At 44.3% G+C, this 19042-nt stretch overlaps 1 protein-coding gene across 1 annotated transcript in view; it reads right to left on the reverse strand.

The window, feature by feature from the left end:
• PNOC (prepronociceptin) overlaps positions 1 to 17477 on the reverse strand; it is a 45990-nt gene extending 28513 nt beyond the window's left edge. Inside the window, exons 1-2 of the mRNA XM_007066918.3 lie at positions 17266 to 17477; positions 736 to 878 (exon numbers count right to left, since the gene is read on the reverse strand). Coding sequence (XP_007066980.2) covers positions 736 to 878; positions 17266 to 17386 — 264 coding nt within the window. The 5' untranslated portion in view covers positions 17387 to 17477. The remainder of the gene's footprint in view (positions 1 to 735; positions 879 to 17265) is intronic.
• Between the last annotated feature and the right edge of the window lie 1565 nt (positions 17478 to 19042).

Consider the following 19042-nt stretch of genomic DNA (forward strand, 5'->3'; position numbering starts at 1 on the left):
AAGCCAGGCAAGGCGGATTAGTTTATCTTTTGTTTTATGTGAATTTTCCCTGTGTTAAGAGGGAGGTTTATTCCTGTTTTCTGTAACTTTAAGGTTTTGCCCAGAGGGTTTTGCCCTCTGTGTTTTGAATCTGAATACCCTGTAAAGTATTTTCCATCCTGATTTTACAGAGATGATTTTTACCTTTCTTTTTTTGAATAAAATCCTTCTTTTAAGAACCTGACTGATTTTTCCATTGTTCCAAGATCTAGGGGTTTGGGTCTTTGATGATTTTATAACAAATTGGTTAGGATATTATTCTCAAGCCTCCCCAGGAAAGGGGGTGTGTAGGGCTTGGGGGAAGACGTCTCCAGGTGGTCTCTTTCCCTGTTCTTTGTTTAAAACGCTTGGTGGTGGCAGATTACTGTTCAAGGCCAAGGAAAAGTTTGTACCTTGGGGAAGTTTTTAACCTAAACTGGTAAGAATAAGTTTAGGGGGTCTTTCATGTGGGTCCCCACATCTGTACCCTAGAGTTCAGAGTGGGGAAGGAACCCTGACAGAAGGGCTCATTTATTCCCGTGAAGCACTTTACCAATTCTACTGCCCCCCACCTCCTGATGTGGCTCTAGGTGATTGCTTGTGTTATCTGTTCCTAATGCTGGTGACATCGGGACAGGGCAGCGTTACTGGTGCACCTGGGACATCTGCATGTCAGTCGCTGGAGAGTGAGTGAGGCTATGGCCTTGACTGACTTACGAGAACATTGAAGTTGTCCTGTTGGTTGTACAAGTGTCTGTTGCAGCTCAGACAGTCCCTCTGACAGTCGCCGAGCACGTGGGCAAACAAACACAGCAGCAAGAGATCCCACAGCAGAGCCCCCATGGCGGCAGTTGCAAGACCTAGAGAACAGAGAAACAAAGACAAGTAGCGCATTGAAGAGATCACTCCCGGTCTGTTAGAAAGAGAACTTCTCCATTGCTGAGTCACCAGAGCAGCAAAAGCTCTTAAGCAACCAGATTATTTTCCCAGTATACTAACAAGGTGCATGTGGTCTGACTGGTCAGTAACTGCCAGGATCACGCTTTCATTTTTGGAAACAGATACTGCATTTGCTTTTGCCCCAGTCAGTTGGTGCTTCCCCAAACTGTCCATGATTTTACAAAACTAATGGTCAGGACTCCACTGTTCTGTTACCAACTCTGCCACTGATTCCCCATGTGACCTTGGATGACTCATTTAATTTCTTCAGATCAGTTTCCCATCATTAAATTGCAGGTCGTGTCTCTCCACAGGAGCAGTGTGAGACTTAATTGTTTGTAAGGCACTTTAAGATCATGGAACAAAAGGTGCAAATAGTCAAAGTAAACTGTTAATGAAGAGCCTCTGGTCTGAAAATGACAGGTTTCAGAGTAACAGCCGTGTTAGTCTGTATTCGCAAAAAGAAAAGGAGTACTTGTGGCACCTTAGAGATCTTAGACATCGGATGCATGTCATCTGATGAAGTGAGCTGTAGCTCACACAAGCTTATGCTCAAATAAATTTGTTAGTCTCTAAGGTGCCACAAGTACTCCTTTTCTTCTATCTAAGTGCTTCCATAGCCCTTGTCATTGACAATATGACAACCCGAGCCCTCTCCCCAGGTTTGGTTGACTCTAGGGCTCTACCTGAAGGACCTTTGTACCTCAGATCCTAATTTTCTATCCCACTTCCACCTCCACAAGTGCCAAAACTAGTTAGCAGGAATCAGTGAGCAGCTGCTGAGAATGTGAACGTAAGAACGGCCATACAGAGTCAGACCAATGGTTCATCTAACCTAGTATCCTGTCTTCTGACAGTGGTCAATGCCAGGTGCCCCAGAGGAAATGAACAGAATAGGTAATCATCAAGTGATCCATCCTCTGTCGCCCATTTCCAGCCTCTGGCAAACAGAGGCTAAGGATACTGTCCCTGCCCATCCTGGCTAATTGCCATTGATGGACCTATCCTCCATGAATTTATCTAGTTCTTTTTTGAACCCTGTTATAGTCTTGGCCTTCACAACATCCCCTGGCAATGAGTTCCATAGGTTGACTGTGCATTATGTGAAGAAATACTTCCTTTTGTTTGTTTTAAATCTGCTGCCATTAATTTCATTGGATGACCCCTAGTTCTTGTGTTATGAGAAGGAGTAAATAACACTTCCTTATTTACTTTCTCCACACCAATCATGATTTTATAGACCTCTATCATATCCCCCTTAGTCGTCTCTTTTCCAAGATGAAAATTCCCATTCTTATTAATCTCTCCTCATATGGAAGCTGGTCCATACTCCTAATCATTTTTGTTACCCTTTTCTGAACCTTTTCCAATTCCAAGATACCTTTTTTGAGATGGGGCGACCACATCTGCACGCAGTATTCAAGATATGGATGTACCAGGGATTTATATAGAGGCAATGTAATATTTTCTATCTTATTATCAATCCCTTTCCTAATGACTCCCAACATTCTGTAGGCTTCTTTGACTGCCACTGCACATTGAATGGATGTTTTCAGAGAACTATCCAAAATAACTCCAAGATCTCTTTCTTGAGTGGTAAGAGCTAATTTAGACCCCATCATTTTATATGTATAGTTGGGATTATGTTTTCCAGTGTGCATTACTTTGCATTTATCAACATTGGATTTCATCCCCCATTTTGTTTCCCAGTCACCCAGTTTTGTGAGAAAGGGATCTTCGCAGTCTGCTTGGAACTTAACTATCTTGATTAGTTTTCGCAAAAAGAACAGGAGTACTTGTGCCACCTTAGAGACTAACAAATTTATTTGAGCATAAGCTTTCGTGAGCTACAGCTCACTTCATCGGATGCATTCAGTGGAAAATACAGTGGGGAGATTTATATACATAGAGAACGTGAAACAATGGGTGTTACCATACACACTGTAACAAGAGTGACCACTTAAGGTGAGCTATTACCAGCAGGAGAGCAGGGGTGGGGGGGAAACCTGTTGTAGTGATAATCAAGGTGGGCCATTTCCAGCAGTTGACAAGAACGTCTGAGGAACAGTGGGGGGTGGGGGTGGGAGTAAACATGGGGAAATAGTTTTACTTTGTGTAATGATCCATCCACTCCCAGTCTCTATTCAAGCCTAAGTTAATTGTATCCAGTTTGCAAATTAATTCCAATTCAGCAGTCACTCGTTGGAGTCTGTTTTTGAAGTTTTTTTGTTGAAGAATTGCCACTTTTCGGTCTGTAATCGAGTAACCAAAGAGATTGAAGTGTTCTTCAACTGGTTTTTGAATATTATAGTTCTTGACGTCTGATTTGTGTCCATTTATTCTTTTACATAGAGACTGTCCAGTTTGACCAATGTACGTGGCAGAGGGGCATTGCTGGGCATATATCACATTGGTAGATGTGCAGGTGAACGAGCCTCTGATAGTGTGGTTGATGTGATTAGGCCCTACGATGGTGTCCCCTGAATAGATATGTGGACACAGTTGGCAACGGGCTTTGTTACAAGGATAGGTTCCTGGGTTAGTGGTTCTGTTGTGTGGTGTGTGGTTGCTGGTATTTGCTTCAGGTTGGGGGGCTGTCTGTAAGCAAAGACTGGCCTTTCTCCCAAGATCTATGAGAGTGATGGGTCGTCCTTCAGGATCGTAGATCCTTGATGATGCGTTGGAGAGGTTTTAGTTGGGGGCTGAAGGTGATGGCTAGTGGCATTCTGTTATTTTCTTTGTTGGGCCTGTCCTGTAGTAGGTGACTTCTGGGTACTCTTCTGGCTCTGTCAATCTGTTTTTTCACTTCCGCAGGTGGGTATTGTAGGTTTAAGAATGCTTGATAGAGATCTTGTAGGTCTTTGTCTCTGTCTGAGGGGTTGGAGCAAATGCGGTTGTATCGTAGAGCTTGGCTGTAGACAATGGATCATGTGGTGTGGTCTGGAGGAAAGCTGAAGGCATGTAGGTAGGAATAGCGGTCCGTAGGTTTCCGGTATAGGGTGGTGTTTATGTGACCATCGCTTATTAGCACTATAGTGTCCAGGAAGTGGATCTCTTGTGTGGACTGGTCCAGGCTGAGGTTGATGGTGGGATGGAAATTGTTGAAATCATGGCGGAATTCCTCAAGGGCTTCTTTTCCATGGGTCCAGATGATGAAGATGTCATCAATATAGCGCAAGTAGAGTAGGGGCATTAGGGGACGAGAGCTGAGGAAGTGTTGTTCTAAGGAAATGGCTCACTTTGATTATCACTACAAAAGGTTCTCCCCCCCGCCCCGCACTCTCGTGCTGGTAATAGCTCACCTTAAGTGATCACTCTCATTACAGTGTGTATGGTAACACCCATTGTTTCATGTTCTCTGTGTATATAAATCTCCCCACTGTATTTTCCACTGAATGCATCCGATGAAGTGAGCTGTAGCTCACGAAAGCTTATGCTCAAATAAATGTGTTAGTCTCTAAGACGCCACAAGTACTCCTTTTCTTTTTGCATATACAGACTAACACGGCTGCTACTCTGAACCCTTGATTAGTTTTGTATCATCTGCAAATTTTGCCACTTCACTAGTGTTTACCCCATTTTCCAGATAATTTATGAACATGTTGAAAAATACAGATCCCAGTACAGACCCCTGGGGGACACCACTATTTACTTCTCTCCATTCTGAAAATTTATCATTTATTCCTACCCTTTGTTTTCTTTCTTTTAACGGGTTACTGATCCATGAGAGGACCTTCCTTCTTATCCCATGGTTGCTTACTTTGCTTAAGAGCCTTTGGTGAAGGACCTTATTAAAGGCTTTCTGAAAATCTAAGTACACTATATCCACTGGATCACCCTTGTCCACATGCTTGTTGACCCCCTCAAAGAATTCTAGTAAATTGGTAAGCCATAATTTCCCTTTACACAAACCATCTTGACTCTTCCCCAACAAATCATGTTCATCTATGTGTCTGAAAATTCTGTTCTTTACTATAGTTTCAACCAATTTGCCTGGTACTGAAATTAGGTTTACCAGCCTGTAATTGCCAGGATTGCCTCTGGCGCCTTTTTAAAAAATTGGTGTCACATTAACTATCCTCCAGTTATCTGATACAGAAGCTGATTTAAATGATAGGTTACAAACCACAGTTAGTAGTTCTGCAATTTCACATTTGAGTTCCTTCAGAACTTGGGTGAATACCATCTCGTCATAGTGACTTATTGCTGTTTAATATATCAGTTTGTTCCAAAACCACCTCTAATGACACCTCAATCTGGGATAGTTCCTCAGATTTGTCACCTAAAAAGAATGGCTCAAGTTTGTGAATCTCCCTCACTTCCTCTGCCATGAAGACTGTTGCAAAGAATTCATTTAGTTTCTCTGCAATGGCCTCATTTGTTTAGTTTAGTTTAGTTTTAGTTTCTCTGCAATGGCCTTATTGTCCTTGAGTGCTCCTTTAGCATCTCGATCGTTCAGTGGCCCGACTGGTTGTTATCAGGCTTCCTGCTTCTGATGTGCTTAAAATTTTTTTTGCTGTTGCTTTTTGACTCTTTGGCTAGCTGTTCTTCAGATTCTTTTTTAGCCTTCCTGATTATGTTTTTTTTTACACTTGCCAGAGTTTATGCTCCTTTCTCTTTTCCTCAATAGGATTTAACTTCCACTTTTTAAAGGATGCTTTTTTTGTCTCTAACTGGTTCTTCTTTGTTGGTTAGTCATGGTGGCACTTTTTTTGTCCTCTTACTATGTCTTTTAATATAGGGTATACATATAAATTGAGCTTCAGTTATGGTGTCTTTAAAAAGTTTCCATGCAGCTTGCAGGGACTTCACTTTTGGCGCTGTACTTTTTAATTTCTATTTAACAGACTTCCTCACTTTTGTGTGGTTCCCCTCTCCGAAATTAAATGCTACCAGGGTGGGTTGCATCGGTGTTTTCCCCCGCAGAGGGATGTTAAATTTTATTATGTTATGATCACTATTACTAACAGGTTCAACTATATTCACCTCTTGGACCTGAACCTGTGCTCCACTTAGGACTAAATCAGAATCTCTCCTCTTGTGAGTTCCAGGACTAGCTGATCCAAGAAGTAAGCATTTAAGGTGTCAAGAAACTTTATCTCTGCATCCCATCCTGAGATGACATGTATCCAGTCAATATGGGAATAGTTGGAATGGGCCAATAGAAGACTATGCTACCTTGTTTCAAGCACCTTTCATCTGAAGATCTGAATACACTTTTAGCCATGAATGAAGACTCACACTTCTGTGAGACTGGGGTTGTTTATTGCCATGTTATAAATTGGGAAACTGAGGCAAATAGTGGTGAAATGACAAAATCAAGGTGCAGCAGTGAATCAGGCCTGAAGAAGTGGTACCCAGGACTCCTGCCAGTGGCTTGTTCTTTTAACCATCCTTCCTCCCCTTGTTAAGGAGACTTGGTACATTTCAAATTAAGATATCAACTTAAAAAAAAGTGAGTAAAGCAGGTGGCCCACCATCTTTTCCCTTGTCCCCCAAAGTTCTCACCACTGCAATTCCAGCACTGGATATATTATTGTTTATTGTTTGTACTATAAGAGCACCCAGGCACCCTGGTCAAGGGTCTGAGAGTCACTGTGCAAGGTGCTGTACAAGTACATATAGGCTGAGGTCTGACCTATCTGAAAGCTCTCTCTTGAGCTGTTGTATGTAATCAGCAGGGCTGGGAGAAGTGGAACAAGGACTTGGGTCCTGGCACACGGGAGAAGCAGGTTTTCTTATTTGCATGACAGTAAGAGAGGAGACATGACACGCAATTACTCATGAACAGAGTCCAGGAGCAGCGCTGTATTGCAGGCAGGGTGCCTGTCACCAAGGTGATTTATGCTGAATACAGTGGGGATGCCAGTCTCTCTGCTTCCTGTGAAATTCCTGATCTGCATTTCCCCTGCATGGGGCAATGACTCCCACAAAGCAGGGTGGTGTGACAGATGTTCAGCATTATGTCTCCTGTCTAATGAGATGTTCTGTTTGTGATTCGCATTCCCGTCCTCAGTGTCAAGCAATCTCTGCATGTGTGGCACGAAGCTGGCAGGCTTCGGAAGGCCCCCTCCCTGCACTGTGACTTTCATTTCCTTCCCTGACACTGTAAAATTCTGCTCAGAGGTGACAATCCATGAATGGGGGTCCACCCTATGAACTGGACATGAGCTGGGACAGCATGGGGCATTGCTTTCGATGGCACTGTTCTCCCTGAGCAATACACTGAGGGCCAGGAGCTCCTTCTGATCAGAGACCAAGGACTGGATCCAGAGACGATGTGTAGAGCAGCACAAATTCTACTCACTCTCACATCAGTGGATGTGGATGAACAGAAGAACAGTGGGATTCAATCCTGAGCCCCGCTCTGGCCCTGTTGGGCATTGGTCTTGGTGCGAAGAAGTTAGAAAGCAGCCAGATCTCCCCAGCTGGGAAATCCCCCCACATGGACAAGTTCTCCACTGGCAGAGAGTCAGGCTGATTCCTACACCAGCACCTTCTGCAGCCCATAGTACAGGGGGCATGTCAAGTCATTCTTGGTGGCAGAGGGGAAGATGGCATAGCCAGAACATGATGTGCTCTGGCAAGTAGATGGCAGATGATTCCTTGGGATCATGGCCATCGGGTGTAGTTTAGACTAGCCAGGGCTTCCCTGAACTGGCCCCAGGCTGCTGAAGGAGTGGGCAGCCAAAAATGCCACGACAGATCTAAGATGTGCCTGTAGCATTTAAAGAAGCTGCTTGTCTCATTCCTCACTTTTGTAACCTGTGCCTTAAGACTACCATTTTTTTGCCACTGTGAATAAACTTAGCTTAGAAGAGGCAGACGTGAATCTTATTCCAGAGGCTCATTTGCCATTACTCAGTTAGGTGAATAGCTTGAGCAAGGTCTTTAACCTTAGCGCACGTCACCATTCAAAAACAAAAATAATGAATCATTTTATGTAAGGAAAGGCAATTCTCTCCACACTGGTCTTATTTGTCACAGTGTCGTTCTCCACAGTGGGGATAACAGCTTTTATTCAAATGATTAGCAGCTCAGAGCTGAAATTCCCATTCACCTGTATAATCAAAAACATTTTGTGAACTAGTTTTTTTTAGGGTGTTTCTGATGACAATAGTAAGGGATAAACAAATTCTAAGAGGAAACTGTCTAATTGGGATGATTTGGGAGGCTACAAGGTTAACTAAGCACTTGAGTATGCTTTTTACCAACTCCTTGTTGCAATAAGAAATCAGGTATAGTGCTTGTGATTGCAGCATTTGTTGCTCTGCCTGCTATCCAGCTTGTAGTTGCCTTTGAACAAATGCAAAAGTGAGATGTTTGATACAGACCTAATAAACGAGGGCCAAATCCTGATGCAGTTGAAGTCCATGGCACAATGCCAGTTGGACCTGATTCTGACCTTGCTCACGCCAGGGTAAATTGAAAGTAACCTGGTCAAAGTCAGTGGAGTTCAGCGGGTGTCAAACTGGTATGAGAGCAGAACTGGGCCTGTTGACTTCAGTAAGACCAGGATTCGGACCACAACATTTCTTTTTGCTTCTGCTTGTGGTTGCTGTGTGAAACAGGATCTAGTGCAACCCCTAAAAGTCTTTGTGGGGAAAGAGAGAGAGAGAGAGGAGGTGGGAAAACAGAGAAGGCTGGAGAAGAAGATACTTTGAGACTTAGGGCCAAATCCTGGTTCTGTTCCCTTTGTGCCAGCTATCTCATTCCAGACAAGGATGAGAATCCAGGCCCCTAGCTCATGCCAAGAGGATGGGCATAACTCCCTCATGTATAGAGTTTGCATGCATAGCTCTCTTGACTTCAGTGAAAAGGGTGTACAGGACTTGGCCCAGGGTGCCTCACTGGAAGAGATTTAAAAGGGGCTTTGTTACAGAGAGATGAAATGAGTCCACCTGCATAACTGAAGGGTTGCATATTACATTGTGAATCCTCTTTAAAATCATTCCCCTGGGTACAGTTTACTGCAGCGATACTGTCAGTGGGTTGGAACGTGGTCACAGGATAATGCTACTTAACCACCTGCTGCTGCAGCATCAATTTACCGAAAATAAGTGATCAGATCCCTGTCAGAGCTGCCTCACGTAGCACAGATCTGAGGTTGGGGTGGTGCCCACAGCTGGTGCTGCCCCATTCACCCGACGTGGCACCTTTGCAGTGTATAGCTAATCCAGGCACACATATGCATGTAGCCTGTGGAAGAATCTCCCAAAGGGAAAACTAGACTGGACAATGCACTGGAGTATATACATAGGGAATCACCTTGTACTGGCATCTGAGGGATGGACTAGATCTGTGGCTCTCAACGAGGGGTACGCATATTCCTGGGGATACGCAGAGGTCTTCCAGGGGGGTACATCAACTCATCTAGATATTTGCCTAGTTTTACAACAGGCTACATAAAAAGCACTAGCCAAATCAGTACAAACCAAAATTTCATGCAGACAATGACTTGTCTATACTGCTCTGTATACTATGCACTGAAATGTAAGTACAATATTTATATTCCAATTGATTTATTTTAGAATGATATGGTAAAAATCAGAAAGTCAGCAATTTTTCAGTCGTAGTGTGCTGTGACACTTGTATTTTTATGTCTGATTTTGTCAATAAGTAGAATTTAAGTGAGGTCAAACTTGGGGTACGCAAGACAAGTCAGACTCCTGAAAGGGGTTGTGATGTTGCACTCCATCTGTTTATGGAAATATGCTTATGAATATGAATATAATGTAACTGAAATATGCTTCATGCAAAAGATAAGGTATCTTTACAAAGCTTATGATCTACTGAGTGTGTTCGTCTTATTTGTATGAACGTATCATTATTGTATCTGAAGCTAAAAATATGAAGTATTACTCTAAAGTCCTATTGTAACTATGCAAAGTGTGAGCCATTAATGGTGGCTTAGGATCTTGATGGCTCTCATTAACTAGAACAATTGGTTGTAAATGGCTCTGTTTACTTGTAAGCCTTCCTGTTATTGTGTGACTCAGGCCGGAAAGAACGGAGGCTTGGGGGTCTCACAGAACATGTGACCATATCACCTGGTACTGGAATCCATCTTAAACCTGGTGCTTTTCCATTTAGAAGGAGGGGTGGGGACCCAGAGAGACAAAAGATTCCTGCCTTGTGCCAAAGCTATAAAAGGGGGTGGAACAGAACAAAGCGGCTGCCAGTCATGAGAAATCCCTGAGTTACCACCTGAGTTGGAACTAACAAGGTCTGTACCGGGGAAAGGATTGGGCCCAGACTAAGAAGGAGTCTAGTCTGTGAAAGAAGCTTATTGGAACATCTCTGAGGGTAAGATTTACCTGTATTCAGTTTCTTAAATGTATTAGTCTTAGACTTGCGTGTTTTGTTTTATTTTGCTTGATAACTTACTTTGTTCTGTCTGCTATTACTTCAAACCACTTAAATCCTACTCTCTATACTTAATAAAATCACTTTTGTTTATTAATTAACCCAGAGTAAGTGCTTAATACCCGGGGGAGCAAACAGCTGTGCATATCTCTCTATCAGTGTTATAGAGGGCAGACAATTTATGAGTTTACCCTGTATAAGCTTTATACAGAGTAAAATGGATTTATTTGGGGTTTGGATGTGAAGGTAAGAGACCTGGGATCATTTCCCAGCTCTGCCACTGTGTGGTCCTGGGCAAGTCACTTTACCTTGCTGTGACTCATTTATCCCATCTGCAAAATGGGGATCATTCATCTTCCTCAGAGGGATGTCAGGGTGTGGAATCCATTAGGGCCCAAGCATGCCTGATAAGCGCTGCCCTGAGCTGGTGTCTCAGCGCTACCCCAGAGGGAGCTGCGGAAAGGATTATGGCTCCTTGGGCCTCTGCTGCACCTTAGGATGGTACAGCATGTCTGGCCCTGGTGTCTCCAGCTGGCTCTGCTGGCTGGTGTTGGGGCCATGGCATGTTTTTCCAGCAGTTCGTGGAGGAAACAGGTGCAGTCACATGCAGGGCATGAATATGCCATCTCACATACAAGACCAGGCAAAGTAATTAGAGCAGTTCTGAGATTTGGAGCTAACATGTAGTTTGTTTACCTTAGGGGTTTCTACCGCCACCCATCACCCCGGCATCTGAGCACACCCTTGTGTATGTCACTGCTGAACTTGGCCCAGAGATATCTATGGATGTTGCAGCTGCTTGTTCCAGGTTGCCTTGTTGAATGTGGTCCCGTGACTCTCGTCCTATTGTAAATGCTCATTTCACTGGTTGATCAGAACCCAAGTGAGAAAAAGGGGATTTGGGTAGAGGGAAGCAAGCTGAGTGTAAACAGTTTGAAGCTGGGGGATCGGACAGGCATAGGAGGGGACATCCGTCTATTACTGGAAAATCAAGGTTGCAGTGCCATGAAAAACTAGTTTGTCCGAAGCTCTGACGCCTGAGAACAAAGACTCAGTTTGAGCCAGGGTCAGCTCTAACTTGGGGAAACATTTGAGCTGGTTCCAATCTGATCTGGTCTGACCTAGTTAACTTCTCTGGGGCTTGTGATAGTGGCAAATGTAGAGAGGAAAAGGCTGCCCTCAGGATCCTCAAACCATGATTCTTTTCCCAGGCTGAGTACAGGGAACACATAAGGCAGTAAAGAAATGAAAGCTGGGCTTCTTCTTTCTGCTTGGAAGTGATACTATGAAGGTCTGGTTCATACAAAGTTTCCTTAATTCAGTGTTACCAGCAGTGTAGGAGTGTTACCCAGCTTCCCATAAAGTCTGGAGTATCAGATTCATAGCACTTTGGTACCAGGGTCACACACAGTTTCTCTGTGGCTGGAATAGAGTATGCCGAGGGCATGGAAGGGTTAATCTCAGTAGCTTGTTTGTTGTTTGCCGACTGTATAAGGGAGAGAGCTGATAAGGTTTGGAACTACTTTAATCTTTGCTGAGTCTCATTAAAGCTGGATGGCAGAATGAGTCAGAGGATTGGCAAAAGCTTCCAGAAGAGGGGCTGGGAATGGCAATCACCCTTTCAACTCACCCCTAAAAGTCATTCGGATTAATCTCTCTCACGATGCACAGAGGCAGAGTGACCTAAAGGGCAGAGCATGGTTTAGAGGGTCAGGCAGTGCTGTGTTCTAACCCCGTGCTGCCACTGATTCCCTGGGTGTCCTTATGCACATTGTGTCACCCCTTTGTGCCCCAGTTTCCCCATCTGTAAAATGGGGGTTACTGGTTCTGGCTGATCTGTCTCACACAGTGTTATGAGGGCTAATTACTGAAGTGCATAGAATTTCTTGGAGATGGGAAAAACTCTATAGAAGTGCTAACTGTTACTATCTGCAGCATCTCTCTGTCTGTGGCATCTCCTGCTTCTTTACCTGGTCACTATAAGGCTCTGGTTTTAAAGCCTGTTCTCATTTTTCAACTCTTACATTTGGGCAGCACCTGAGATCCTTGAATGAAAGGTGCTGTAGTGGAAGGAAGTGCTATCAAGCTCTTACATTGGCCATTCAGGCCAGGCTAGATGATCTTAATGGCCCTTCTGACTGTGAAATCTGTTAATCATTCTACAAAGCGCAGTGGTTATTTTAGAATTAAGACTAGGATAAAGAAACAACACCCTACCAATACTTATTCATTTACAACCCTTTTATTGGAGTCTAATGTTTAAGACCTCTTCTTTCCCTTGACTTTATTAATTATTATTTCAGCCCAGAACGGCTGGCACCACACTCACTGACGTCAATGAGAGTGTGTGGCTTCCATCCTGCTCTCATGCAAGGCAGTGGGAAAGAGGCAGGTGTTGGCTGTAATTAATATAAAGGGGATTCTTTTGTGGCAGCTGCTGGACATATTCAAGACCCAGTAGTTCTTGCTACTTCTCAGCCTAACTAGACAAAGGCTGTGCTCTCCCCCATACTACAAAGGGCAAAACTCCAGTGAGCCTGATTTTGACCTCACTCACACAGTGTAAACCATGTAACTGCAACAGAGTTGATCCTGATTCATACCAAAGTAACTGGGATCAGGATCAGGCCCTCCAGGCAGCTTACCACACTCCTTTTGTCCCCAAAAGAGGTTTCAAGTTCACTGTGCCCTAGAAAGGCAGATTGCAACTGGCTGTCACAAAGTGGCTGAGGAGACACACAGACTACCATTGAGTCTTTTCTTTCCTGCTAATTGAAAGATTTTATCAGCCCAGTCTCTCCAGGCACTAGCAATCATCACCCAGTGAATGAAACGCACCACAGAGAATTGGCTGGGACAGACATGTTCTGGTTAGAGAGATAAGCGAAGCAGCTGATTTGTACTGCTGTGCGATGTGAAATCCTGGCTTGGCACACAATTGCTTGTGGCTCTCAAGAGATCAATCGTGAGGTGGGGTCAGAGCAGCAGCTATGAACCTTCCTGCTGTCATAAACCTCCCAAAATCAGCCCAGTCAGAAAGGGATGGGGGGTCCCAGGGATGGAGGGCAGAGATCTGAGCAAGGGCACAGAGGGCTGAGATATGGTCAAGAAGCAGCCACAAGTCCCCAGCTAGTGAATGTAGAGCCAGCGTAAACAGTTCCTACCCTGGCCTCACCCACCCCACCTCCCACGCAGCCCCAGGTGTAGGGGCACATGGCCAGAGCACTCTGGCAATCTTGATTGGTGGACAGCCTTTGGAGCCCAGAGCCAGCCAGGGTAGTTCAGAGCAGCCCCTAGGTTGTCTTAAGTTACACGAGGGCTGGGCCGACTTGCAACCAGCCCCAGGATTGGGAAGCCACCCCCACCCACACCCTTCTGCTGGTCATAGATGAGGTTCTGGCCCATAGACTTGTAATAACATTCAAATTCCAAATTTGGTGTCATTAAATGTAGCCAAAAATATGCCAGTCTAAGTCTAGCAGTGAGCAAAAGGAGAATTTCTCTCCAGATTCCCTCTCTGGGCATCAGCTTGGTGACTGCCCTCTCCAATAGGAATAGCATTTAAGGTACCAAGGTATGAAGAAGGATTTGAACTTGTCTTCTGAATGCTCAATGACACAGGGCCAGGCCCTGGAGCCCTTCCTTCATAGTTGAAATCAACAGAACTGCAGGGTCAGAACTATGAGGCTTTATAAACAGCAGGGAGCATGGGAGGAAGAATGAGTGTGAAGGCAGGGAACCAAAGAGATGCCGATAGCTTCTGTGAGAGGCATTCCAGTAATGCAAATGGTGGCGTAAGACACTCGAGCGTACTAGCCTATAGTCATCACATCTCCACCCACAGGGTGTCAAGAGAAGAATGTACCCTTATTCACGGAATTAGCAAAAAGTATAGATGAAGCTGTAAAGATTTTTTCCCCAGAACAAATACGTGCTCAGCAGAAATCTCTGCCTGGAATAGGGGTATTGATGTAGCTTCCAGAGGGGAAGGGGGAGGGGGGGAAACAAGGCATCTCTCCCTTCCAACCTGACAGGGAGGGGCGGGGGTATGCAGATTCATTCATGTTTTGTAAAGTGTTTGGGATCTCTGGATGGAATGTGTTAGGGAAGCATAAAATATTGGTAATTATTATCACTCAATGTAGCTTAATTGTGCTCAATTTCTATTGTGAAGTAGCCAAGCTGTAAAGCACTTTGGAAATCCAGCCTACCAATTCAGATATTAGGAGTCTGGCTATTGGAGGGATATCTGTGGTTCCAGACAGGAGCATGTTGGAGGTATATAAAATTATGAATAATACTGAGGCCACTTGTACTGAGCACAGCTCACGAGATCAATCAAGCACGTCCATTAATAACCCTTTTCCATATGATACAAGTGGAAAGGGAGGCATAAAAAGAATATGCTATTTTTAAAAAGCAGCATATGATTAAGCTGTGGAACTCGCTGCTGTAGGATGTTGTTGCGTTGAATGGGTTAGTAAGATTCAAAAATTGATTAGACATTTAGATGACTAAGAATAGTACCGGCCAGTTAGAATAAAAACTACAAGGCCCATCAGTCCTCATGCATCAGGGCACAAACTGATCAGTAGCAGGCTACTAGGAAGAAATTCCTCCCCATCAGATAACACTGCAGAAAGCACTTTGTCGGTCAAAACATGTTGCCATTTGGTAATACTGCTGTGAAACAACCTAAGAAGTCAAGACTGAACCTGTTCCTGTGACCTACTGTATCCAAGGCAGCCAACTCTTCAGCTCAGAGCTAGTCTTACTTCACGCTGCAGATAAGCTTAATGCTGGAGTCTGGCAGTACTAAAGACCGAATACTTCCTCTCATAGGCATTTTCTATTGCACTAAAGCACTTTATCCAGGCAGAGAACCAGTGGCAGGATCTTTGCCCTCTTGTTTGTCTTTGGAAAATTAATTTAAAAGGTACTGATGCTTTTATACTGAGCGTTTGTGAGAGCAGGCTCAGAATCATTAATTCCCCCTCCCACCCACTGGCTGCTCAGCAATCTCCTAAAGGACGTGGCAGAAGCCCCATTGCTTGGGACATGAGGCTGGACACAATGTCTAGGAGGGAACCATCCCACAGCGGGGAGAGGGGATGGGCTGGATGGTCTAGTTTTCCTTCTGTAGACTCAACAGCCGGAAAAGTTAGAATCGGTGACAATACGATCAGTTTTCTATAGCTTTGTTGGTGTGTGTGGAGCTGTTGCTCTGTGGGTGAAGTGATACTGAATCAGTCATGCTCTTACTGAGCTAACAGACAAGGAAAAGGGTGATTTCCATACCAGGGAATGACAAAGAATTGTACCCTGCATTCTTTAAAGTTTTCATTTATAAAGTTAATCCATCCATAACATTCTTTCATTCATTCATTCATGCACACACACCGAAGTGAGGCCTGAGCGAAAGCCCAATTGGAAAGACTCCCATTGTCTTCAATGGGCTTTGGATCAGGCCCTTGGTCTGAACACGCTGTGGCTAGCAGATGTCAGCTTCTGTTAGTCACAGGGAATGTGTCCAACAGATTTCAGCAAATAGCCACAACATTGTCCCATAGTGCCCCCCACTGGCAACAGTTAAAACATTGGCAGTTTTGCTCTCTGAATCTCTCTTCCAATGCTAAGTATAAAGTTATGACTAGCCTGTCTGTAAGCAAGGAAGAATCTGATTCATAAAACAGAAAATGCTGTTTTAAAAGACGTATGTATACAAAATAATAAGAATATTTAACATGTCTAGAGTATCTTAAAGCAGTTCACAAACATTATTGAAATCACACTCCTTTGCAAGAATGGGCGGATAAGAAGAAAATTTTATTTCTGTCTTTAGTGAGATTTCAGTGAGGGTTTTTATTGGCCATAGATTCCTCTAGTTTATTTGATGCTTGCAGAAAAGCAAGTGTATTCTCTTGTTAATTCACTAAATTGTTCAATTGGTCATAATTGGCCAAATTATAAGATGGAGTAAATCTATAGATTCAGAAATGCAATTTAGAGGTAGAGCAATGTTGGGAAAAGGTTTCCTTGCCGTTCTCCTTCCAGTATAACCCAGTTTGAATCTCAGTCTTCCTACCCTTTCTTGTCCTGCACGGGTGACTGCAAGAATACTCTGTTTAGCTTTTTGTGTGTTTTCAAAAAGATCAAGGCACCGCCCCTAATTCACATGTCTTTGAGAACACCTTCCAGTCAAGTTCCAAAGTTAGTGATCTCTTTTGTTCTTGCTTTAAATTAGATGAGATAGAAATACCGAATGGGGAAAATAATGGTGCAGTGCCAGAGGGAATTCTGAGCCTGGGTCAAAGAAATTCTCCTGGGAATAACTGCACAAGGCTCATAGCAATTTATTTTTTAAAGATAGCAAACAAAAAATCCCCCATTTTGTTCAACTGAGGATCAGGCACCTGCAAAATATTTGTCTAGAATGAGCAGTCATGTAAATGATACCTGTCTAATAAATATCAATAGAAATAACAGGGAGGGTAGAAATCAATAAACATATTACTAAGAAGATGATGTGGTTTTTCCACAGGGTTAGTAGATTTCAATACACCGAGCAATTCCATCTTCAGTTACATTTGGTCTTTCATGTAATTAGGTCCAAGAAAGATTTTCTAGGCAGCTGGATTGTGAAGGCAAAACTTTTTTTTCTGAACCACTCACTCAAACTAGCATCTTAAGCAGGGTCTGATCTTTTAGTCCCTTTCAGCCAGAGAAACTCCTTAAAGAGAATGTATTTATTGTAACCCTTTAAACGGGGGGGAAATCTCAGTAAAACCAAAAGCCTCTCCCATTGTCTTTATACTAAAAGGATGTCCTGATCTGAAGAAGCACCTGCATGCAGAGAGAGAGAGAGAGAGAGAGCCCTTGTGGTCCTCTGTTCCCCAACGACACAAAGAGAAGCAGTGCTGGTATTATCAAGCAATTACCTACCTGAGGGTGTGTTGTCAGTAGCAAGGCTTCCTCTGATATGTGACTCTTCCACAGTGTCTCTGTCACAGTGGTGTGTGTGTGTATATATATATACAGTATACACACACACACACACACACATACATCCACGTATCTCCCGCCCCAGCCTACCACCACGTGCATCGATGAGCCCACCCCCAGGATGCTGGCTGGCTGACACGCTAACTAACAGCCGGGGAGCAGCACTGTGCCCTTAGCATCTCCCCCCCTCCCCACTTCCCCCAAAACCCTTCCAGAAACAGTGTCACTTTGCGATCTCTTTACCGGAACCCTTTAACGTACACGCCGTGACACCGGCCTGCTGCGGACAAGCAGTACCTCACAGCATTACTCATTCTTAGGAGGTGCAGCAGTAACTGACGCTCAGACCTCCCAGTGCCAGCGAACTGCAGCACAGAACCCCAAAGCAGCTCAGTCAGAGCCACGGCATCCCAGAAACGAGCCAAGAGAATCCCGGGTTTCCAGTCAGGAAGGGACTGAGCTTCCCAATCCCCTGGCCTGCACCTCACTCACAAAGCACTTCAGCTGAATCCAGAAGGATGAGGTGTGAACATTTAGCACCTCTTGTTCTCTTCCCAGGGCTTGTATCATTGCATATGAAAAAACACTGACAGGGAGACTGTGTGGTGATGTGCAGAGAGCCCTGGACTGGGAGATGGGTTCTGTTCCAGTCACTTTATTGCTTTGTGACTCAGTTTCCCTTTCTGTAAAAGTGCCTGGAGATCTAAGGATGAATAGTGCTAGATAAACGCTTTGTGATTTTTTTTTGTACGCTCTGAAGAGTTTGAGAGTATTATTAATAATTCTTTGCCTTTATATAAAGTTACCGGCAGCTTTCATCCAACAAGCTCAATGTATTAAGCTTCACAAGACCCCTGTGAAGTAGGAAAAAGATCAAGAGGGATCACTCCACCCACCACTGAAACACAGGCAGTGCTGGAATGGAATTCAGCAGCTGTTTAGAAGCACATCTGAACCTACCCAACAGTATAAGCCGGAGTGCTAAGGAGAATTCTGGATCCCACTGAAACTGCAAAGGGGAATTTTAGGAAGACGCTAGCTAGAATTTTGCCAGAACGTCAGGATTAAGTGGCATTTTTATATGAAAAGTACCAGGAGATCAAAGATACCAAATGAATAGGCCCTGGGTTTTCCACCTTTCCTGAAAGATGGTGCCTCCCACAGCACAGCACCTTCCCCGGCCTGCACCTTGCTGGGGTGTTGGCTCAGTACTATCTCAGGAAGGAGTGCCAGCTACGGAATTGCCAGCACTACTTCCTGCATCTCCTAGATGCTCTCTGGAGATCTCCCATTCCACCCCATTCTAAAATCTAAGCACCACCCCCTTAGCCCACTCTCCAACCCTGCTACACCAGCATGTCGTATCTATAACAGGCCATTCATGAAGCTTTTTCACAATATAGAGCAGTGACAGCAGCAGAAACATTACGCTGGAGGGCAGGAGGGAGAATGTGGGTGGGGATGTCAGGAAAAGAGGTGGTAACGGAGAAGCATTGGGGGTCAGGGCTGTGTCATACAAGGGTTGGGAGTCAGGTTCCCAATTTCATCCTGCTGCAACAGCAGCAGGCATAGAAATAGCCTCTGCTAGTGGGGAGGAGGAGGGAGTGGGGCTGCATAGGAGGGGCCATAGCCATGTGTAGAGATGCAGTGGGAATTCAGAGTGCCTGGGAGGCGGTGGAGATCGCTGAGGTTTGATGTGGTTGTGTCCATGTGGATA

The sequence above is a fragment of the Chelonia mydas genome, chromosome 3, assembly GCF_015237465.2.
Source record: "Chelonia mydas isolate rCheMyd1 chromosome 3, rCheMyd1.pri.v2, whole genome shotgun sequence".
In the NCBI taxonomy this organism is placed as follows: domain Eukaryota; kingdom Metazoa; phylum Chordata; order Testudines; family Cheloniidae; genus Chelonia; species Chelonia mydas.